The sequence below is a fragment of the Varanus komodoensis genome, unplaced genomic scaffold, assembly GCF_004798865.1.
Source record: "Varanus komodoensis strain SLA01 unplaced genomic scaffold, ASM479886v1 scaffold9, whole genome shotgun sequence".
Classification (NCBI taxonomy): domain Eukaryota; kingdom Metazoa; phylum Chordata; class Lepidosauria; order Squamata; family Varanidae; genus Varanus; species Varanus komodoensis.
The window spans coordinates 23748937-23773046 of NW_025336598.1; the positions used below are offsets into that span (position 1 = coordinate 23748937).

Below are 24110 nucleotides of genomic sequence, written 5' to 3' on the forward strand. Positions count from 1 at the left end.
TAAACAGCTGGCTTCTACACAGTTTTCCCAAAATGCTACCCATTCTAGTAGCAACATCCTGAATAAATCAACCAGTCCTGCACATAGACTGAGTTTGTTACAGCAATTATTCAAACACCCTCTCTGAAAACCTATTATCATCATTTTTTGCATTTTAAAGACAAATTGCATGCACACCAGTCTAATTTGTCCAAGATGTCACAGCATACATACCTCACTAATCTATTTGGAACATATTTTGCAGATTATACACTGCTACCCAAAAACCTCAGTTAAGGATAATCAGCATTCTGAAGCCTATTCATCATGACATTTACAAGCTCACTCAATGAAGATTATTTACAGGCTATACTCTCAAAATTAATATATTTATTATAAGCAGTGGAAAACAGCAATCCTATTCTCTCTCTCTCTCTCTCTCTCTCTCTCTCTCTCTCTCTCTCACACACACACACACACACACACACACAATGTTCCTGTGAATATAACACAAATGAAACAGCGTTAAAGAGAAAAATAACCCGACTGGGGATAGGAATAGGGTATATTTTCTGGTTCCTACACATTGTTGCCTTGCGAAACTGAGAAAGCATGTAGACAAGACAACACCCATGTAGCTATAGGGTGCTCTGTCTGTATATTGAATACATTCCGGGGTGAGGAAGAGAGAGCGAGAAGCGAAAAAGGAAAATGATGGATTTGTCTCAGCCCTTCCCAGCACTTTGAAAAGAGAATGTGCTGAAGAGGAATTCCTGTTGCAAGGCTCGGCATATTAATAAACTTCTTAATGTATAAATGCGCACGCACACACACCCAGGTACCAAAGAGAATCAGGAACCCCCCCCCCCCTTCCCACACACACACACTTCCCCAGTTTCCTTTAAAAAGACAAGACAGAGACACAACACAGAGACATCACCACAACATCACAACTGTGAGTACTCACAGCTCTGAGTACAGGAAGTGCAGATTCCCCACATTGTCTATGTAGTTTGCAGGACTTAGCCAAGGAAGGACCAACAACAGGAGTGCCTTCATCTCTCAAGTGCAAGATTTAAAATTGCAGCTAGGATTCCTTTTTGCCCCTTTCTTTCTGTCTCTGTGATGGGACACAGAACTTAAAGCTGTTTTTTTTTTTTTTTTAAGGAAAAATGCCAGCCAATTCCAGACCCACCCCCCACTTTAAACAAGCCCTTCAGTTCCAACGCAACCAAAAGCACTATGAATTAATTCAAATCCCCTAAATGAAGCTATGCTGGGGGAGAAAAATCATTGACCTGTAAGAGGATTACTAGATCTGATTCTCAGATGGAGGTTAGATGTGAGGGTCTGGGAGGAGGAGAGCATGGTTGGTGCAAGGCAAAGCAGTGACTTCTTGCTGCAAAAAACCCCAGGAAAGAGACACAGGAGAGAGATCTGCCTCTGCACTCTTCGGAGTGGTTCTCCAGAAGCAGCTGGTACATTTACATCACTGGTCAGAGAAGCAGATGGGTTATGAGCTGAGCAGAAACAGAAGAGGGTAGGAAGGATCCTGGATGTAGCAAAAAAGAAGCTGCACAGAAAGGCTGGAATCAGGCTGTGGCATCGGGGCCACTTCTCAGTCACGATGCCATCCGCTCGGATGCGACCAGATGGAGCGAGTGTGAAACTGAGACAGCGAGACTCCAGACGATCAAATCTAGATCAGCTTTTTGCCGAACTGTGCAGGCAGAAACAGCCATCCACGGGGCACAAGTAATCCAAGCAGACTTAAAATGTTAATACATGCAACCCATTAAACAAGTAGGTTAATGTTATCATCCCAACAAACAACATTCAAGTGTGTCATCTGTAGCTGAGCAGTGGGTTTCAGGGTCATTCTAACAGAGGTGCAAGGACCATATTGGCTGTCACAGATTTTTCCTCTACATTTCTCCTTCTTGGAAAAGACAATATGGAATTATGAAGCTTGCTCCAAAGAAGTAAAAATAAATAAAACTATGAGCAGATCCAACCATGGAGGTACATTGATTCCTCTATTGTGATGGACAGATGGGCCTTTTCCTTTCCCTTCCAAAGTGTCCAGAGCCAATCACAGGTTGCCAGACGGAGAACTGCGAGAGGCGAGTGAACACCCATCGATGGGATGAGAAGGGGAACCATCTAGAGACAGAATCAGTGGTACAAGCTGGAAGGGAATGCTGGATAGAAAAGCTGTCTCAGTCTGCAGTTGAAAAAGTAGCTGAGCGTATCACCTTTTTTCATCTGTAGAAATAGGCTTGTTGGGCTTTACTGTTAATTCTTGGAGTGATCATGGGTGATGAAGGAAAGGCACCTGCGCATCTTTAGGACCCATCAAGGTGGAGAAGGTGACAGTGAGGGAAAGTATTCCCCTCATTACTTTAGTTAGTCTTTTGGGGCTGAAGGCTTGCGGAGAGAGGGCTGTGCCCTGGGCAACTGCTGGTATCTCTGGGAGGCTGGAAGAAGGAGCCAGAGAGTAAGATGCTAAGAATCTACCGTGGGTCCTGGGCAAGGGACAAGCAGGCTACTTGAGTGAAGTGGATTGACCTGGGTGAGGGACCCGAGTACAAGAGTCCACAGCTTGAGCAGGAAGGATGTATTTATAAAAGATGACTGTGGTTAAACCACAAGGCCTGCTGCTAAGCCTTTCCACAAGGTGGGACTGCAAGGTATGTCACATACCTATTACCTATCTGCATTCACATGGGATCATAGTGGATCTTGCAGGCAACATCTTCTTATATTGCAAAATCAAAAGCAAACTGGGTATGTGTGCAAGTAACCCCAGGGAACACTGAATGCAGGTTTCCCTAGAATAATTTGGGTTCTGCATAGGAAAGCAGATCCCTGGTACCATTACATAGACCAGCATGTGGCATGGCTGAAGTGAGACCAGTGCAGGAGGCTATGACTTGGTTTGTACATAACAGTGGCAAACAATGGATTAATTCAACATGTGACCTGACTGGCCTGTTCATAGCTTGTTCCATGACATGTCAATCTGGGCATCATGGACTATTATAGGTTCACCCACTCAAATTTAATGTGTGATTGGTTCTTAGGATTTGGATTGTTTAAGCCACAAATAACCCCTGGTACTTGGGTTCACAGAGCAAACTATGATTGGCTGAATGGAATTACTACTCAAAATGGTAGTGGCATGTAATCCTACAAATTATGGGTTTATTAACCTATGATTTGGCACTATTACATAATGGGCCTTACAGCAGCCCATTAGTGATTTAAGTGGCATGCTGAAATATTATTTCTGAATTTTGGAATAAGAGGCACAGGTAAAACAGAAAGTGTACAAGCAGTCCATTATTGGATTTATTTTATGCAATGGCTGCTCTTCAGCCCAAACTCTTACAGTAACTTACAAATTAAAATAATAGAGAACCCAGGTTGTGCCAAAACAGAAATCTCACTAACACTACAAGCTGCAGCAGAGCAGAATAAAATTCCAGTTGTGATTAGCACAAATGAAACCTGAGGTGCTTGCAGATGGAGTGCTCTTATATACAGATATTTTTTCCCAAGTTTTCTAGCAAGGAAAAAAGAAATATTATTGCTGTAATTGTGCTTTTCATGCATCAGTGTTATACTATTACTGCATTTTTATTATTGCTCATAATTGTTTTAATTGATTATTTTTCTATGATAGTAAGCCATCTCGTGTCATTTTTTTGGCAGAGAGGTGGGTAGAAATCAAATCAATCAAACAATATGGAAGAAAGAGTGAGAAGGGCCAACTCAAAAACTACAATGCTTATAAAATTCTGTGGCTGAAGCAGGGAAATTGTAGGATAAAAACATTATTGGAAGGCAGGCAAGTGTAACTCCCCACAAAATCCAGCCACCCATCCAATCTCTCTGTGAAACACTGATGTACAGATTTGTATTAAAGCCATTTTGTCTGGGCTTTATGGATTATCAGGAGGCTTCGGTTCTATCAACTGCTTGCTGGTGTGGTCAGTTTTTGGTTTTTTGTTCAGGGATGTATGAAAATTCCATTCTTTTTGCATACATGTGCATTGACACAAATGGACATTAACATTAAGATGCATTAGCACAAGAGAATACTTCTGCTAATGCATATTGCATCTAACACTTACGAATTTGTGCAAATCTACCTTCCCAAATTAAAAAAACTATCTTGCAAGTCTGTGGAATCTGCATAACACTGTAGACTCTGTAGTTGAAATCTGAACTGATCTGAACCTGTTGTGGATTTCTCCAACAATCCTTCCATGAAAGGAGAATTCTAGATTATGCTCAGAGAATGCAAAGAAGAAATAGGTGATACTGAAAGCTGACTTGGAAAAGGTTGGCTCAAATGCCAACTTCAGGAAAGAACAGGAGAATAATATTTAGGCCAGGCAGCACGTTGTCTTGAATTTATTCTCTGAATTATTGTAAAAGGTTTTTGCTCACTGAGACAGGGTAGGGGAGAGAAAATTGCAGTAGCTACTGAACCAGATCTGCTGGGCTGCCTGAGGTCAAGTTGTATCTTTAATGTATTTGAGGAAGCCAGAAGGTGCTTTTAAGCCTTAGGCATGCAACAAATCACCACAACAAAAGCAGTATTTGGTCCATTTCAAATTCCTTCAAAGTGTGGCAGAAAATCTTGCTTTACAAGAGATCAGTCAACTAGATGGCTAAGCAAAACTATAACACAAGCTGAGACAGGTCAAAATTACATGCTAATTAAGAAAGTCGCCTAATATCAACATGCTTGGTGAACATGACTTAAGAGTGGGTGTTTTCTTCTCCAGTTCTGGTCCTCTAGGTGGCCAGTTAGAGGCCAGTGCCTTCATATGAAAGTTGTTCCTCACTCATATATAAATAAGTGCTCAGGGCACATCACCTGCTACAACAAATGAACAGGCCTTGTGTAGCCACAGTGGTTGACTGCATCTTTTCTGCAATGTTTAGAGGAAATTCACGGTTGAACATAGACGGTAAGCATGGCCTCCAGGCCCTCAGTTGTTTCCAGGTCCCAGAATTTGTTTACAATGCATTTGCAAACACACAAGAGTGTCCTTCAAAAGCCACAGCAAATACACAGAATGCTGGAACTTGCCTTTGGCTGCAAAGTGTGATGCCATCAGCTGCCTCCCGTCACCTCTGCATCAAGCACTGAGGTTGCAACTCAGGAGACACAAGGCAGCTCTACAGATGGAGCTCCTCCAAACATTCATGATATCAGGAAAAACCCTCACTGGTACAAAGCTCCATTTATACCTGAAAACTCCCCCAAGGGCATTGTGGTCCCGGGACTGAGTCATATATGTGCAACCCTATTTTGAATGCTATGTGCCAGAGTGATCAGGAATATTTTGGTTGCACAATAAAAGCTGAAGCAGGTAATATTTTTGGGCATAGAAAATTCCTGCTGATGAACAATTTCCCCAGCCCTGCTCCATTCTGATGAATAGATGGATCAGGGCCACTGTCTTGCAAATCACCATGTCCTGCTTCTATGCCACATCTTTTGCCACAAGGTCAGACATGGAGCCTTCATAACAAGATGCTAGTGAGTAAAACATTACAGCAAAGAGGAGGCTCATGCACTATGGACATGCATGGAAGTACTACCAAATACAGCAAAGAGGGGGAAATTCACCACCATGGGCCAGATTGAGTCACAGCTATAAACAGGCTTGGAATGCTTAGCTGAATTTCCAAGGTCAATGAGCCGCAAGATATGCCAAGTGGCTGGTGAGAAGGAGACCACCTCTAGTTCAGGGGAAAACACAGTGGTATGAGAATGGTTGGTTCAACCCCAGATCAAACAAGTGGACCAATTAAGAAATGTCAGATGTTCCCTTGTGTCTGGCCCACAAGAAGCACAAACTACCTTGAACGTGGAGCCAACTCTGTTTGTGGGGAAAGAAGTGGGGTGGAATTCAGTCTGGAGTCAACTTCTGGCTTGGCAGAATCAATGGCCACAAGTAGAAGATGCATTACCTTGAGAGATACCTTTTGCAAACGACCTTTATATTATTTCCTCTGTATTATGAAGCCAGTCTCGGCTTTGCTTTAATCTAATAAAGAATTGTAATTAGAAGCCTCTCATCTTGATCTACTGGGGAGAGGAAAGGAGAGAGGTTGGAGGAGAGAGATACCAGCTTGTGATAAATCCAACATCCTCCAGATGTGCTGGTCTGCAATTCGCATAATTCTCAGGCAACATGGAGGCCAACACATCTGGAGAAAGCTGTTCTATAGATTGTCCATATTAATTATCTTCAATATTCCTGTAACTGCTCACACTGAACATATCTACAAGAGCGATTTGCATACCCTTTGAGCACTTGCACATGTACAGAGGGCTTATCTTTTATTCAATCTCCGCAGTGTTAAGTAGGACTAATATTCAATTGTTAATATTACACCTCACAAAGTGTGAAAGAAAGAAAGAAAGAAAGAAAGAAAGAAAGAAAGAGCGAGCGAGCGAGCGAGCGAGCGAGCTAGTGAGCCAGCGAACTTTAAAGGCACATTCAGGATACATTCTCCCAGTTTATTTTTAACTGTTGTCCCCTTTTTCCATACTGTGCTTCAAGAAAATAGAAGAAAATTTTGTCAATGGAGATTGAAAAGTCATCTCTTCGGACCCAGTGAGAGCCTAGGCAGGGCTGCCACTACAGAAGCTCAGTCTTCCTCAGCCTGGAGCTTTCCAGATGGGCTGGACTACATCCCTCTGCTGGCACCAGGTTGGAGAAGGTTGCCATCGTAACTGCTCCTGCCTCAATGACAGTGAAGCTCTTCCTAATAAAAGCATATAGCAGGACTTACCCATTTTGAAAATGTTGTTCAAGATTACAGCGTTGCACAACCTCAGAGCAGTGTTCTGTGAAAGGGCAGCTAACCATTAGCTTATCCAGGAGTTTATTGACTAGCAGGCTGGATTTTCTGCAAGCCTGTAGGATCAGAGTTTTGCGATCGACTGGGCAGAAGTCTTTTTCCACAAGGAAATCGGTAAGGCACACGGTGCAATAAGTGTGTCCACAAGGTGTATCCAGAGGCTGAAGCAATGGCTGCAAGCAGATATGGCAGATAAGATCATCATCCACATCTTCTGTGTAGCTATAGACGTGGTTTTCCTCTGGAAGATGTGGCTGGCCGCAAACCAAGCAGAAAGGAATAGTGTCTCCGTCCACTTCTTCAGGTGGATCTTTTTGACTCATTGTTGTCACCGAAGAGGCAAGGAATGTTTACTCTCTATCTGAAATATCGCCAGGAGTTTCCGAGGGTCTTCAAACCTGCAGGGAAACACCACATGATCAAATCCACTTGAGCTGAAGCAACATTTATGATGGGTAATTTTTATGATACAGCACACAACCATCCAACTTTATTGTACAGGCCGATAGGTCACAACACTAAGAAAATATGGCAAAAACTTGAGTCATTAACCCGGGTTTACCAGACCAATGAACCTTAACAGACGCAAAATAAGAAAAAGCTTTTCAACCCAGGTCCCTAGTGCAAACCAAATCCTCTTCAACAAAACGTTTCCAAAATCCAGGTGCAAACATCTGTAAATGCTATGTTCCTTTCAAGTGAAAGCCAAGCTTCTCTGAAAGCACCAACAATTTCTCTCTTGAGGAATTATACAGCGGGCATGACAGAAGAGCGAAGTGTAGTCCGTAAAATGCCAGACATTCATTAATAGTCTGCATCCTGAAAGTATAAATTTACTCTTAAAATTTAAAGTAAATGTACTCTTCCTATGGATATAAGAATGGACTTCTGAAGCGTTTATTTTCCCATGTGGAATGTCTAATTCAAAACTTAATAGGAGGAGCTGGATTAAATTAAAGAACATATTGAGTAGCTACCATGAGAATTGATTTTTATGCGGTTTAGTTCACTAAGGAGTCTTAGCCACTCTTTCTCCAGGATTAGATACCCTGCTGCATATACACAACATATGTGTAATTTTTATTAAGTTATTTGATATTATCATTAAGTATTGCTATGTTCCACTTTTTCTTCAAGGATCTCTAGGAATCTTTGTCGCTTCTTAATTTTATCCTTACATCAAGCCTGACAGGCAGGTTCAGTGTGAGTGGCCCAAAGTCCATCTACACACTTTGTGGCTGAATGGAGAGTTGAACTCTCTTCAGTCCCAGTCTAACCAGTTCTCACAGGCTCTCATAATATTGACCATCTTTGCAGGGTTGTTGGGAGAAGATATTCAAAGTGTACAAACTCTCTAAATGCACTATAGAAATGCTGTTTGTATTATTACTCAACCATTGTGAAATACAAGGGGATTAGATACACACATCTGCAAACTGTGCTGTTTTTCTTCTTTACTCCCTCAAACACCCTAATCCCAGTAAAGTGGGAGATGGGAAGTATATCTCCTACAAATACAGGGCTGGAACCTTTCCTCTCTTTGGATCAGTTCCCATGTCTTCACAAGCTGCACTTAGGTGAAATTCAGCATGCGAAACATGTTCCGCTGGTGCATGCCAATGCTGCAAAAAGTTTCATTTGCAGAATTTTGCAGAATTTTGACTTTTCATGCGCCTGCTAACAGCACGGTGCACGTATACAAGGGAGACCTGTGACTACTAAGTCAGTGGGGCTCCTTAGCCATTGCTACTTTCATTTTGAGTTTTATAAGAGCTAGCCAAGATGTGAACTGCATCTCCAAAATAAGAACTGCTCATGTTTCTGGGGTGGTGAGAGAAATAATGCCAACATGGCCAGTGGTCAGGGATGCTGGGAGCAGTAGTCCAAAACATCTGGAAGGAAAGCACTGGGGAAGGCTGATCTAAGAAAAACTCATGTTGGTGGTCAAAAGCAGCAAGTTCTATGCCTGTTCATTCAGAAGTAATTCAGAGGAACATACTCCCTGGTACAGTACATGCATCAGGATAACAGTCTGTGTAACTACTTCCTAAGCCAGGAGATCCCAGATGTCATGTGGAACTTGTGGAGATTTCCACAATTTCCGCTGCACTATATTGCCCCTCCAGTGCTTCAAGCAGACAAACCAGACAGACATCCACCTTCTTTCTGCCTCACACTCTACCAAGCAAAAATTTAGGGCCTACTACATCTTACAAAATTCCATAGCATCTCTTATTAAAAATGCCACTCTGCCTGCTGGTTCAATATGGACTCCATTTCCCCTTCAGGGATGCTGGATTTCTCAAGCATTCAGGATTACGCATGAAAAAACAGGGCTGCAGCTTCCATGGACCCGGAAGATTATACCACAATTTCATTAATGCCAGTGGAGCAGAGGGAGAGAAAAAAATCACCTCTTGATATACTATTTGTGGCGGGCATCAGAGAGGGATTAGGGTCAAATGATAATATTTATGTTAACCGCAGACTATGTTTATAATGCAAGTAACTGCTGTGTGCTGTACTTTATTCTGTCATCACTTGCGAGGGGTGCTGCATTTGATCCTGCGGCAAAGAGATTATTTAAACCTTGAAGGTAGCAAAAAAGTGGCATCAATGGGGGACTTGAGGTTGATATTCAGGGTTTGACAGGGCACTCCTTTGCATGTTCACTCAGGAGAAAGTGCACTGAGACCTAGTGCATATTTAGGATCATTTAAAATCTGTTTTAGATTATTTCCTCTGGCTCTCTCTCAGTTTTGATTTTGCTTCTATTTTGTACACAAAATAGTTTGCAAATAAGAGGTCTCAAGGAAACCTGGTGACCACTGCCCAGTGGTAAGACATAGACACAAAGTCTAATATATGAAGTGAAGAAGGAGTTAAAGAAGCCACAGGGAAAAGCCAGCGGGGATAGTGGAGGGGAAAGGGTCTTGGACCAGGGAATATCTCAGTGATCCAGCGGTGCTAATGGAGGGGGCAGCTACTTTTCCACAGAAATCTTTGACTAACTTGCGCAGTGGCCACATGTCCTCTTTTATATAAGATAGGCTTCTCTTTAAAGGAATGCAAAACACCACCTTTGGGCTGTTCCATTCTCCAAGAATTCTTGCCCACCCAGGATTAACACTGGGACAGCAGATGGAACTAGCAGGTCTTCAGATCTAGTTGTTTTATTGCAGTGAGAAGCACTGTATGTTGATGTACATCATTATAATTAGTTCCATACTTGCAGCTATACATAAATTAAGGCATGCAATTTTTATGCATATCAGTGCCTTCCTTCGTCCTGTGTTTGGGTGATTAATAAGTGTCCACCTGAGAATATAACAAACTGTGGTATGACACTATTTAGGGAAATGTTGAACATATTTAAAGCAAAATATATTATGCCATAATGATGCCTAAAGCACAGAAGGTAGCAATATGGGGTTTGCTGTTTTCTGGAATGCAAGTTCCTCATCTTACTAGCCCAGCCAACCTTGCCTGCCTTATCCCAGAGCACATTTTGATCTGGATTAAGGCAGGCTTCCTTTTTTAACTGATTACTTAGTCACTTACTTATACTGCAGATGTAAATGTGTCTACTCAGAGGCAAGTTTCATTTCTTTTCATAGGCTTACTCCCAAGAAAGCATGCACAGGACTGCAGTCATAAACAGCTAAAGATTCCAACTGAATGACACATCTAATACACAAGCTAATAATACCTGAAGTTTCAAAGGATTCCAGCATGCTGTTCAAAAATTAATCTGCTTTTATTATGGGCACTTAAATGCTGATGCCATATAACAAAAGAGGGTGACTGACACGCAAAGAGTTTATGGCTGTTCGGAAATTCACCTCAGTGAGTCAAAGTTTGGGGCGTGAACCCTCTCTCTCCCTCAGTCATTTATCCAGTTGAAATCAGGTTTATCTGGAATACGGTGCTCTCTTTTACAATTCATGAATATATTCATCTCACAATAAAAACAGGGCAAAAGAGAAGCGCTGCTCCCTTCAGGCCATATTTTGCTGTTGTAATAAATTAGATCAAAATGACCCACACACGTATAGACAAGTTAATGCCTTTACGTGTGTGGGTCGAAATGTGGGATGTGTCAAACCCTCCGATTCTAGGACAAAAGCGGGGGGGGGGGTGGTTTGGCTACAGGCCTGGGGCAAGGAAGACAAATTCACTCTTGAGCACACAGAGTGAGTCCTGGCTAACCTTGTGCTGCCCAGGAGACAGATCCTGCAGAGATGCACAATAGTTAGCATTTCCCTGTTTTCCGGAGAGCAAATGGCAACCAACCCAAGCAGAAAGGAGCAGTGAAGGGGCAAGTTTCCAGGCTGGTAATATCTGTGGGGCAGGTACTGGGGGACAGGGTTGTTGGCAGAGCTTGACTGACTGCTCTGGGGTGAGGGGGTCATGCAGCCAATATGGCCCAAGACTTCAGGTTCATATGCTGCAGCCAGAGGATGGTATGGAATCTACAGTGCTAATATTTAGGGCAGTTCCACAATGCACTGACTGCTGCAAACCCATGGGAAGACTTCCCATGGGAAGACTGAATTCTCACACTTTATCCTCTGGTTTATTAGACTAAGTCTCAAGATTATATTGCAAAGCATGTGATTTGTAGCACATCTAGGATGTCAGCATGCAGGACACAAGAGACACTCCACATACATATTTGATAATACCAGGAATGGGTCACCTGCACAGTATGGCATTTTTGTTATGGAGTGATACAGTAGAAAAATGGCAGGACTTGTGGAATGAGGAGACACATAAGAATACGAGGGGATGTGTCTGCAATTCATGGGTTAGGATCCTGAATCCATGTCCTTAGGGGATCCTGATTCTTCACTGCTTCCAGCCCAAAAGCATCTGCATGCTATAGCCACCCCTGCCCCAATGTAGTCTGAGGCTGCTAGAACAAATTGGGTTCCTTTAAGCAAAAAAGACTTAGTTCACTGTGGAGGCAGAGCAAGCTGCAGCTTCTGAACTACCTTATCCTTGAAGTACCTAGCAAATATATTGCAGCAAGACCCATAGTCTTTCTTGACCTTGGGACCAGCATGTAATAAGATGTGGACCACCCTAAAGCGCTCTACAGGGTAGCAAACAGAGGGCTGGACGGAGAGGGTGAGATACTTTGTATGGCCTTTTATGTGGTTTGATTGTGTACGATTGGTAGCAACCTGCCAAAGAAGCCTTGTGGCTAACTAATCTGATTATAGGCACCTACTTCTTCATGATAGGACACAATGCCAACCATGATAAGACGCAATGGTCTGCTCTAGGTCTGACCCCTGCTTTTATTGCCATGACATCCAAACCAGGGAGCGCTGTTCTATCATTGGTAGTCCAAGCAGCTTAGAGTCACGTGGCAAGAGTTGCAAAACAAGCAGCCACTCAGCCATCTGATCTCTGCCAAACAAGACACACGTCACTGGGTGCTGTGCTTTGATGGCCGTTCTTCTGAGGAACAGTACTTGAGTCCTTATGATGAGTAAGGAGTAGTGCTGAGTAGCTGTCAAACAGGAAAGACTAGATCATTATCGTATTGCCCTGCAGCAACATTCCTTAAGGAGGACACAAACAAAGATTGTTTCCTTTAATGTAACAATTGAAGAAGAGCACAGCTCTGGGGCAATGAAGCAATCACAGCAGCCTTTCAATTAGTTAATAAATAAATCTTCTAATTGTAGAGTACTTTTTAATTTTGCTATCAGGATACCAAACAGTCTCTGTCTTTCTTTCCAAATAAAGCATGCTTTTAATAGAAGAGCCAATTACACTCTGTGTATTTGGGGAGGAACAAGAGGGAAGGGATAGCTGGGTACTAAGCAGGGGGCTGGAAAGATGGAATTAAGGCTAAATGGTGGCTGCAGGGGTCAGAACATCTTTGGGAGAGTGAAGGGTGGGAAAGATGAAGCTCAGATTTTAACACAGGTGGGGAGCCGGGCAGATGAGGCAACGGTTTGAGTTGCAGAAGATAAGTGCCATGCTAAGTGAATCCAGGCATGGAGGCAACTGGGAGTGGCAAATAACCTTCATGTATCTTGTAGCCAAGACCAGAGGAATCATGAGGGAAATGGGGAGAAAAAGAGAGGCTGCCTTACCAGTATGGAGAGCAGGGAGTGGAGGAGGATGATCAAAAGCTACTGCTTGGACTAGGAGCCCCAGGCAGTGGAGGGAGGGTGAGTAATGGATTAAGAGCTATCACCTGCAGGGTAGACCAGGTGGGAACAAAGGCAGGAGGGGGAAAGGGTGAGTGTCAAAGGTATTTGGGATGGTGGGTAAGGTCTGGTGGTGGCTGCATTAGGAGAATACCTAGGTGCATTTTGAAAAGAAGGTGCTGGGAACAGGTGTGTGGAGGAGGGAAAGTACTTCCCTGTGGTGACCGACACTGCCAGGTGAGCAGGCAGAGGAGCGCAGGGCAGCTTCTGCAGGAATCGCTTTTTTCCACAATTGTAAAAAACCACAAAAGGGATATTCATTAGCTTTGGGGAGGGGCAAAAAGGGTTAACAGTCCCTGCAAGAGGAGGGAGAGGGGAGCACTCAGCCAGCCAGTTGCATTGGTCTTATAGGCCTGGGGACTCCTGACCTATGAAGCCATTAAAAGCCTGGGACCATAAGAACCTTTGTGTTTATGTGGACAGTTAGCGGAGGCTCAACTTCAGATATTGTACCTTCCAGGTTTGGTGAGTAACAGCCAGAGACAGGTGGTGGTGCCCAATTTGACCAGGTACCTATATTTTACGATTTAGTCACTAGATGAAGATTGTTTTATTCTTTTGCTATGCCCTGATTTCATGATCCTTCAGTACTTGTGTTTCATGATCCTACTGCTTGTGGGTTGGGCCTTCATTATTGGACTTCTAATTGTATCAGTTGTTGATGGATATTTGGAAGCCACTTAGAACAGAAACCATGGAAAGCCAGGATAGGAATATTTTAAACAAAGAAGCTTGACTTAGTGTCTATTTGGGCAGAACAAAATCCCTTTTTATTCAGCAGGGCTTAACTCCAAGTTAAGCACGTATAGGATTTCAACCAGAATTGTCCATTATTGTCCCTGTAGAAAGCTGAGATAAAACATTCCCAAGATTAACAGGGTTCAGACATTTCCAAAGGATTTGTTTCTTGTTGTCTCATCTGGCAAATATTTATAAGATGGCATTGTTTGCAATTGCCACTGAGAAAATTAGAGAAAAGTAGAGCAAGATCAGCTTATGTAAGTTGTTCTGGAGACGTTTAAGGAACTTCATGTTTTATTTGACCATATAATGATACTGTGGTTTTTGCAACTATAGCATCAATTGGTTTTATATATGCACCTGCATTTTTCTGAACTCTAGAGACCTGCTTTGTGATGGCCTATGGTTATAAATGGCTACATTATGAAGAACTCTTTCTGCATATAATGAGCATCTCAATCATAGAGTTCAGCATATGTAGCTGGAAGCTCTAACCCTCAGTCACCTAGAAGCCTGCGCCTTTCTGGCTAGCTGTTCCTCTTCTGTCTCTCCCTCCTCTTCTTCTCTTTCTCCTGCACACACACACCCACACACCCACCCACACCAGATTTAAAGAAAGAGAAATAAATACGGAATATTTCTCCAGGTAGGGAAAAGTCTGTGCACATGGACAGGTAGCATTTCAGAGAAGCAGGTTTTAGCCTAGTGACATGTTAGCTTTGCACACAGAAGGAGGTTTTGAAAGTTTCTTTTGCCTTACAGGTGGCCTATGGCACACTGAAGTCATAAAGTCCAGAAAAAAGATAAGGGTCTACTCCAGCATGGCAGCCTTAATAAATATGATAGCCCAGCTTAAGTTCAGCTGAAATGCTCACTGCAGACTGCCGAGTGGTTGGGATTCTGAAGAGGTGGTAGAGGAAGAGCTGGAGCAAGGCCTCTGAAGACCCTTCAATGCTGTCTGAAGTTTCTCAGACCGAGTATGAGAATCAGTCTGTTTTGGAAGAGGAAGGCTTTTCAAGAGGGGAGGGGGGGCAGTTGCAAGATCTAATCCTTGATCCAGTAGAGAGGCAATGGACCTAATGAGTTGCTCTAACTCTGTGCCACAGAACAAGAACATTGAGCCATGAAATGACAGGGAGTCCCTGCTGTGACCCCGTCCTTCAAAACCCAGTTGTCCTGTTTGCACAATGCAAGTCCATCATTGGCTTGTATCTCTAACCCTCATGGTTATTCATTTACACTGTGATCTGACGGACATCTCCCTAGAGAGGCAAATCCAGTGGGGAACCACCTCCAACTAAGAATGCATAGAACTGCAGCTTAACTGTGTGACTCCAAATACCTACAGACTCCATTGGGATATATCCCCACATGGAAAAGCAAAGTATTGCAGCCTTATTCACCTGTCTATATAAAATATCCCCCAAACATTAAACAAAGCTATTAACTTTGCAACATTATTCAATGTGGCATTGCAGGAACAATTTTTAAAAACAAAAACAAATTCCCAAGACCCAAATCAAGTAGAAGGCCTTTATTTGAATTGCTATTTAAATAATTATTTTGCTCCACCCTTTCACTCTAGAAACTATCAGACCTACTTAAAGTTATTTCTGGTTGAAATGCCTTCTGTCTTATATATCTTTCCAGCCTTTAATATGGTCTTTATCCATGTTTCCCTATTTACTGAAGTAAGATTAAGGATAACATCAGGCACCAAGTAGAATCTTTTGAACCAGTCTGGTGGGCGTCCTGTGTAATAAGTTCTCCAAGGAGATGCACATGGCAACTTCTTTGGTTTTGCCCATCAAGTAAAAGTCTATTTGGTTGTGCACAAAGTGTCATCGTCTACAGACTGATTCTCTCACATTCTCTTGGCATCACAAGAACCGCAAACAGCTTATATTTGTGTGTTTCTTGGAAGATAATTTTGTAAGAGCATAAGCTGCAGAGCAGATGAACATTAATTTGTTTCTCTTTTTGACATTTCTAAATAAAAATATGTATGTGTACATGTCTTGGACCATTTCAGTTGTTTTTCCCTAGATAATTTTAATCTGGAAATGTCCATGCAACTTTAGGACTTTCTTTGGCAGAAGTTTTAGTAAAACCATAACTGTTTTTGACAGCTGTGTATAAAACAGATGGGCAGAAAGGATGTGCGCTTCCTGCTTTTCGGCTGCAATTTGATGTACATTTTCCTGCAAGTATGCACCACTGGAAACAGTAGTATCTACTTGCAAGTAAACATGTATATAATTGCACTGCACAGGTATGTCAGCTACATTAACAAGGCAAATCTGCACTTACATATGAAACCCAAAAATTAAACAGTTAAAGAAATACTAGTTTCCATATACATGTTCTGTTAGCAGAATGCACTGGCCTCGGTTTCATTTTAATTCTTCACAAGAGAGCTTGGAAAATCCTTCACAAACAACACAATTTTTTGTGTATCATAAATACTCAGTCACAGCTCCAGATAACAGAGGTACAGGATGAAAAAACACAGCCATTGAACAGCTGAGAAGCATTTAATGCAAAATGTCTGTCGCAGTTACGCAGAATATAACTTCCTACAATTAGTATGCAACCTCACCAAACCCATGGAAACCCATCCAGCCCAGTATTGCTTGATGCTTTAAATAGATAAAAGGATTTGGAAGCAGGTTTCCACACCTGTGTTTTTGGCTCAACACCAGAACTCATGGACACCTGTATATGCTTGCAGTTCTGTCTGTTATATATAAAGGCTTTTACCTTGATTGTAGATGTATTCCACAGTGCTGCCTTGGGGCGGTTCACAGCGTCAGAGGATCTGTAACAGCAGACTCTTCCAAAGCAAAAACTGTGCCCGAGTCTTCCTAGGTTTTGGGTAACCCAATAAAGTTCGCCTCTGACAGAGGGTCCCTCGAGTGGCACACTCACAACAGGTTCAGGCCCCAATACACCAAACGGCAGCCAAAGCCAGAAGTGAGCTGCTTCCCCGGCATGCTTCCTGCTATACATCAGGAAGCAGTCATGTGGTGTAAAACAAGTCAGGTGCCCAGCCTTTCCCTGCACAGCTCCTACAACTATGCGCTCCTACTAATTGCCCTCATAAATGCAACGGCACTCCATGTAATAAATCTTATTATGCAAATAGAAGGTAAAATTGCTGGCCTGCCACTTAAGTAGTTACACTGAATGTGCAGTCTTTTTACAAGGCAAACTGGTCATGTACTAAAGATCAAATGACACAGGTGCATTGATTTGGCCACATAATTCTGTGGTGATTAATACTGATCACTTGGTGTGTGGTGGACTTTGAAAGCCAAGCCAGTGTGGTGACTAGCCTGCATTTGGAGAAGTAATTTCAGATCCTTATTCAGCAACAAGGCTACTAATACTCCCTCCTCTAGGAATAACCTACCTCATAAGGTAGTTGTTACACTTTACAGGCAGATCTTGTCCATCAGGCTGTAATTAACTAGTAAGTGCTAAGCCAATTCCAAACATGAACAGAATTGGACTTTCCAGCTGTGATCTTTTACATGTTTTCACTGCACTTGGTGGGGCTGCTAAATAAACATGAAAAGGCTGAGTTTGTAAAACACTGTTCTTCCCTTGTAAGTACAGAAAAAAAACCCAAATATAAAGAGATAGCCTGTGTTTTACTTTGGATTATTCTTTTTCCTACTTTTCAAAGAAAATTCTATATGGCTAGCAAGCAAACAAATAAACAAAGCATCCATGCAACCATAATAATGGAAAAGCAGTTCAATAAAAACTGAACTCCTGAGCAGCAGAAAGCAAGCAAAAGCAAAACAGGTTTTGTTCTCCTTGTCTTGCAGACAGTGCTGTAAGATAAGTTTCTTTTTGGCAGATGCTGAGCAAGGCTGAGGCAGGACAATTTCCTGGCTGAGCCAAGTTGGCCCTCCACCAAAACAATGACACAGTTTAGCCTAACTGTCTCTACCAGGCTTGGCAGAGGCCTACTAATTGAACTCAGGAGATGGGGCAATTCCATATGATGGTGGCTTGCCATGACATAATGAGAGACATCTCCTAATATGTAGTTGAGGGGGAAAATTCTTCACAGAATTGGGGAAAAAATAAATCCATAAAGCCTGGAATTTTAATTATACTTTGGAGTACTTGTTATTTCAAGGAATGCAGGTGATTCTCCCCATACCCTGGCCTCCAGGTTGTCATGCTTCAACAGTTCACTGACTGAATGTCTCTAGAAATGAACCTTGTCCTGAACGGGGTTGCACTCCCTCCTAGGGATAAGGTCCGCAGCTTGGGAGTGCTCCTCGACCCAGAGCTTTCACTCGAAACTCAGGTAACAGCAGCGACGAGGAGCACTTTCCTCCAGCTTCGGCTGATTCATCAGCTGCGCCCCTATCTGGAGTACGACAGCCTCGCAACAGTGACTCATGCGCTGGTGACTTCCCGTCTTGACTTCTGCAATGCGCTCTACGTGGGGCTACCCTTGAAGACGGTCCGGATACTTCAATTGGTTCAAAATAGAGCTGCCAGGCTGCTGACGGGAACTGGACGTTATGTTCACATGACTCCAGTTCTCCGGCAGCTTCATTGGCTTCCCATTGAAGTCCGGGCCCAATTCAAGGTGTTGGTGATGACCTATAAAGCCCTAAACGGCTTGGGTCCTGGTTATCTGAAGGAGCGCTTACGTCCATATATGCCCAGCCGCCCCCTGAGATCAGCGGAAGAGGCCCTCCTCCGGGAGCCCTCAGTGAAGGAAATTAGGAGGGTGGTTACTCGGAGGAGGGCTTTCTCAGCGGTGGTGCCTAAGTTATGGAATGCGCTCCCCAGAGAGGTCCGCCTGGCGCCGTCATTATTTGTTTTTCGGCGCCAGGCGGAGACCTTTTTATTTAAGCAGCATTTTAAATGTTAATATTATTGAATTTTATTTGGCCAGGGCGGCTTATTTTATTCTACTGTATATATTTTAATTGTTATTGTTTTAATTTATTGTGTATTTTATTCAATGTTGTGAGCCGCCCCGAGGCTTCGGCAAGGGGCGGCATAGAAATGTTTTAATAAATAAATAAATAAAATAGAAATGTTCTGCTCTGGCCATTTGCACAAGGGGTAGCTGAGCTATGTAGCCCACACTTGCTTCATCCATGTTGCAACTGAGGGCTTATGAAAAATGCCCGAGCTAAGTTATCCTGGTCTTCTGACATGCCCAGTTACTAAACAAGTTTGTCTTTCACCATATTGCAAAATTCTTTGAAGGTGCAAGCTGGATGTTTTGATAGCGAACTGCACAAGCTGGAGCTGTTCTGTATTCTGTTTCCACACAGCTGGCCAGCTAATCAGAAGCAGTCTCCCAGGCTGTTTGGCTTCCCAGGAGGGAATAATCAATCAGAATTATCATTCATTTCAACATATCAAATAGAAGATCAAGAGGTAGCAGGAGGACATAACGGCAAAATTGCATAATCCAGATCTGGCAGATGCATTAGAGTCAGATTAGGGCACCAGAAGAAAGAAATGTATACCCAGCCAAGCACTGGATGGTGTACTAGTTTTATTTAAATTTGGAATTGTAGAAAAGGGCACATATTAAAAGCAATAGTGCATTGCAAGGCAAGATTTAGAAATCAAGAATTTGTAGCCCTGAAATGAAATAGGACATCTGATATTCCAGATTTCCCTTTCTCATATGGGAAGCTCTAACAAATTCTCTCCCTGGGATCCATGGACTTCAAATTGAGTCCATATCTCCAAGAATCCCATGGGAGTTTTAAAGTGAAAGGGAAGAGCTGGACACAGTCAAATCCTATGCTAAATGGCCTTGCCTCCCTAGAATGACCTGTTGACAGGCATGAAAATGGGAGCATCCTTTCCTCCAGCTAAGTTATTTGTGTTCTGCAAGCTATTTTGGTTAGCTCTAATTGAGCTGGCTCCTTTTTTATAATCAGAGCTTTAAAAAATAATCATAACCCAGAAGTTTGGCTTCACCAGCTACATAGAGATATACATAAAAACCAGAGCCAGCACTAGATTTAGTCCACCGGTTTTCCTCTAACTTCACCCTTCAAATAATACATATGCTTGTCTAAAGAGTGAACTTTAGCTCCCTTAAAAGTAGTGAGTTATATGTAATATTAATTCTGTGTACTGTAGACCACTGAAATGAATGGGATTTAAGACAAACTATAACCCATTCTCCCTGTGCTGCTCATCTCTGATGGGTTGTCCACTTCTGGTTTGTTTGTATGAATGGACAGATGCACAATGCCTTGCTTCTATTTTGAAAGCCAACCCTTTGTTTCAAACTGGAAAACTGCCCCGCAGAGAAGGGGAAACTGACAGCCAATCAGAAGTCTGCACAGCCCCAGCTGCTCTAAGCGATGGTGGGTGGGGGGAGCTTACAACTCTTAAACTTGATCTTCAAGAGCAGATGGTACGTGTGACAACATCATGGTCAGTATTCTTCCCAAAGCAGAGGGACTGCAGTTCGCACATACCTAACACTGCTTCCTGGACTGAGCTATCAACCGGGTACTGAAGAAAGAGTAACATACTGTGGGGAGTAAGCAGGATGGTGGACTTTGGCAAACGTCTTGCAAGAAGTTAGCCACACTTTTGCTGATTCAGGTTCCAAAGATGGGATTAAGGAGCAGCAGGATGCTCAAAGGGGACACACCCAGGGGAGGCAGCAGAGGCCATTAGCTCAAGGGCAGAAGCAGGGGCGGGCCAGGTGGACTCTGGGAATAATATTAGGCAGTGTTAGGCAACAGGGGAAGTAGAGATTCTTTCTGATTGAATGACAGTGTAGGCAGCCAATCCAAATTTATCCCACTTTGCACGATTCTGTGAAAACATAGACAAATTCTAACCCCAGAAAATTCAATATAAAGAAAGCGGCATAGGAATGTTCACATAGCGGAATCACCAATCAGATGAGAAGTGCTTTCCAGGGAGAAGGAACAATAATTGCATGGGGAACTTTTGCATAAGTTTCACATTTTGCAGAGGGCTTTGGCCATGGGATGGCATAAAAATAACTAACTGAAGAAGGATTTTTGAAGAGTAAAATGTAACCTAATGATTTGTATTACCACCTTCATCTGGCAGAGTGTACAAGAAGCCCAATCCGAGACTGACCTGTCGGAGTGCTGGCAGAGCGATGGAAGAGCAGCAGTGTAGCCACCCACCCAGAGACTTTCCACCCTGGGCAGCGGCTCAGGGTAACTGTCGAAGGGCAGTGAGCAAAGGGCAATCCCCATTGGTGCCTGCTTGGGTGGGAGACTCTGGGTCCTGGCCAGTTGGGTGGGTGGGTGGGTGTAGTTGTAGGCTACATTATGATAATGGGCTGTCTAACTTTACTTCTTGTATTGCTATTATTGCTTTAGAAACGTTGTATGTTCTGTAAATTGTTGTGTTTATTGCCTCATGCAGAATTTTGAACACTTATAGCTTGTTTTACACTGTATTTTGTATATTGCACTAAGGGATTTTGTAAACTGCCCTGAGAGCCTTTTATAGCTAAGTGGTGGTAGAGAAATTTAATTTAATAATAATTATAATAATCCTCCCTGCTCCAGATTCCTGGAACAGAAGATCGATGAAATGTAGTTCCTGCTGCCCAACTTCTAGCTGATAATTGAGCCTTTTAAGTTTATTTCGATAGCCAGGCTAAACAAACCATTATTCAAGAAAAAAAGCAACAACAGTTAATATTGCAAGTTAGTAGCAAGGCAAATGTATGTATATATTCACACCTTGGAAACTAGCAATTGCAGTTGGGTTAATGATTGATTGACCTGCCCAAGTCTCTCCTAGAATTAATCAGAAGCAAGGAGGCAGGGGGCATCTGCAGCTTCTCTTTTGCACCATCACCACTGTCTGGGCCAGAGTGAAAAGCAGGTAGTAAAGGTGAGGAAAAGGAACAAGTACCTGCTCAGGTGTGAGCCTTTTAGATGTTCCAACAGAGCTTAAGAACTCAGTCTACCCTGTATCTTACCTGAAATGCAAACAAATCTTTCAGACATCCAGGGACTATCCAGGGAATTAACCCATTGCTTCCAGATTCTTCCCAGAACAGACCTGGGCAGGCCAACCAGTGATTAAATCAGTTGCATAACAAACTAGAAATATTTCATCTTCTATTTTACCCCATGTGCCTGCCTGCCTCTTAAAATCTGGGTCAGGAGTTCTTCGGGAGGCCTCCTTGAAGGAGATTAGGAGGGTGGCTACCTGGAGAAGGGCCTTCTCTGCAGTGGCACCAGAGGCGTTTGCCTGGCGCTGACACTTTATTCTTTTTGGTGCCAGACCAAAACCTTTTTATTTTCCCAGGATTTTAATGCTTAGATTCTGATTTTAACTGGGGTTTTATTGCACAGAATGGATGCTGTGTTACTTTGTGTTATTGTAAGACCGTCCCGAGACTATTTGGTAGTGCCGTATACAATTTTTTTAAATAAATAAAAAATAAAAGAAACGATTTGAATCTAAGGTATAGTTATCGAAAATGACTAGGGATGATGCTACCACTGAAAGCAAGACAGAAAGAGGCATGTTGCTGGAGGGGAGCTTTGCGACGGAAAGATGAGTAAGTGGGTCCTGGATCAAATCAGGCAGCCATACTTTGGAAACACAATGGAAAGGCAAGTCAAAGGCAGAAGAAAAAAGAAGACTGAATATGAGATGGGTGGACTCCAAAAAGGAAGCCGTAACCTTGAACTGGGAAGAGCTGAATGAAGCTGTCATGGACAGGACCTTTTGGAGGGCTTTCTTTCATAGGGTGGCCATAAATTGGAGACAATGCCAAACAACAACAATGATGCTACCACATAAGTAGGGACAGTCAACCAAGTTTTCCAAGATTTGAAGGAGACAGCAAAGAACATTTAAAGAAAAGGGCATCAGGACTACATAAAAGGAGAAAATAAAATATAGAATAATTTATTCTATTTCATTTATATAAAATACAAATATAGAATATTTAGTCCTGTGTTCCCCTTTGCTACTCAGGAGCTATACGATATCATTCCATCTAAGAATGATCCACCCTCAGATGTCAAGTGAAATTAACTATCTTCAAGAGCTCCCAGGTGCCTAAATTAATAGCTTTCAGAATGGAGACCTTACAAGAACAACACCTCCAGCTGCATGTAGTCTGCTAAAGAAAGACACAGATTCAGCAGTGTATGAAAATTTAAAAAGTTAAGCCTAAATGCATGATTTTTAAACTATTTTGCAAAACATATTGGGCTTGTTTTCCTCAAGAAGATCTAGGCAAAGCCTTAAATCTTACCTCCTGACTACACGGGAAATATTTAGCAGCTGCCCTGGCTATTGCTATTTTGGCAGATTGAGACATGTCTGTACCTGAAAGCAGGGCTTAAGACGACCAGCACTACCTTCTACAAGGACCAACATTTCCAAACTCTGGCTCAATCATTTAGGGTGTGATGCCAAGCATGTTTGGAGAGAGTCGAGTCCGGCAGTCTCAAAATCCCCCAGGTTGCATCACACTGATTCTTGTCCTTATACAGGAATCCTTATCCTTGCCTCCTTCATGATACCTCATGGTAGTTTGCATATATTAAAACTGATTATATTACTGTAAACATAGCAATGCAAAGCACTGTAATGTAGTACCTCCCCCTTCAGTACCATTGACCCCAGCCAATTACACCATGTTGTGGCAGGTTTTGACCAGGTAACCTTGGTGCCTTGTTCAATTGTCATTCAGATGCTGTTGATCGGCAAGTTGAAGGTGCAGCCCTTCCTCTAGATAGGCTTTGACTGGAAAGGCCTTCAAATACAGGCTGGTCATCTGGGAGCCCATGAAAGAAAGGACTTTCTTCTGTCAATGAGATGTCATGGCCACCCATTTTGGGAGAACAGGTTTTAATCTTTCATTGGGAATGAAATTTCTAGCACACATTTTATGCAGCTTAGTTTTAATTGGCGTTCTATTTCATAGGTGGTAAGAAGCTGCCTAAATATTAGAGGTAGAACTTCAAGTGATTGATTCTAATTTCTGCTTTCACTGGGGTGACCAATATTAGATATTTTTCAAAGCATTATGTGTTATCCACTGGCATGTTGTACAATACGTCCAATCTGTCCTCCTCATGTTGTTTCTGCCATTTTACCTCAGATTTCTTCTCGCTGGTTCTATCATGAAGTTTTCACATGCTGTGCCTTTTCTCCCAAGGTGTATATTCCAGTGCGTACTCAACTTGGAGTACTGTTCTGGGGGGAGGAGAGTGTAAGAGTGCTACAAGAGGGAGCATCCTTTCAGCAACT

The 24110-nt window shown here is 42.7% G+C and overlaps 1 protein-coding gene across 2 annotated transcripts in view; it reads right to left on the minus strand.

The window, feature by feature from the left end:
* Positions 1-24110, minus strand: part of LNX1 (ligand of numb-protein X 1) — a 124676-nt gene that overhangs the window by 65950 nt on the left and 34616 nt on the right. Inside the window, exon 2 of one of the 2 annotated variants that reach the window (XM_044417832.1) lies at positions 6799-7265. In XM_044417832.1, coding sequence (XP_044273767.1) covers positions 6799-7190 — 392 coding nt within the window. In that variant the 5' untranslated portion in view covers positions 7191-7265. Of the gene's footprint in view, positions 1-946; positions 1039-6798; positions 7266-24110 lie in introns of those variants that run through there. The other variant, XM_044417833.1, reaches the window with a different exon arrangement.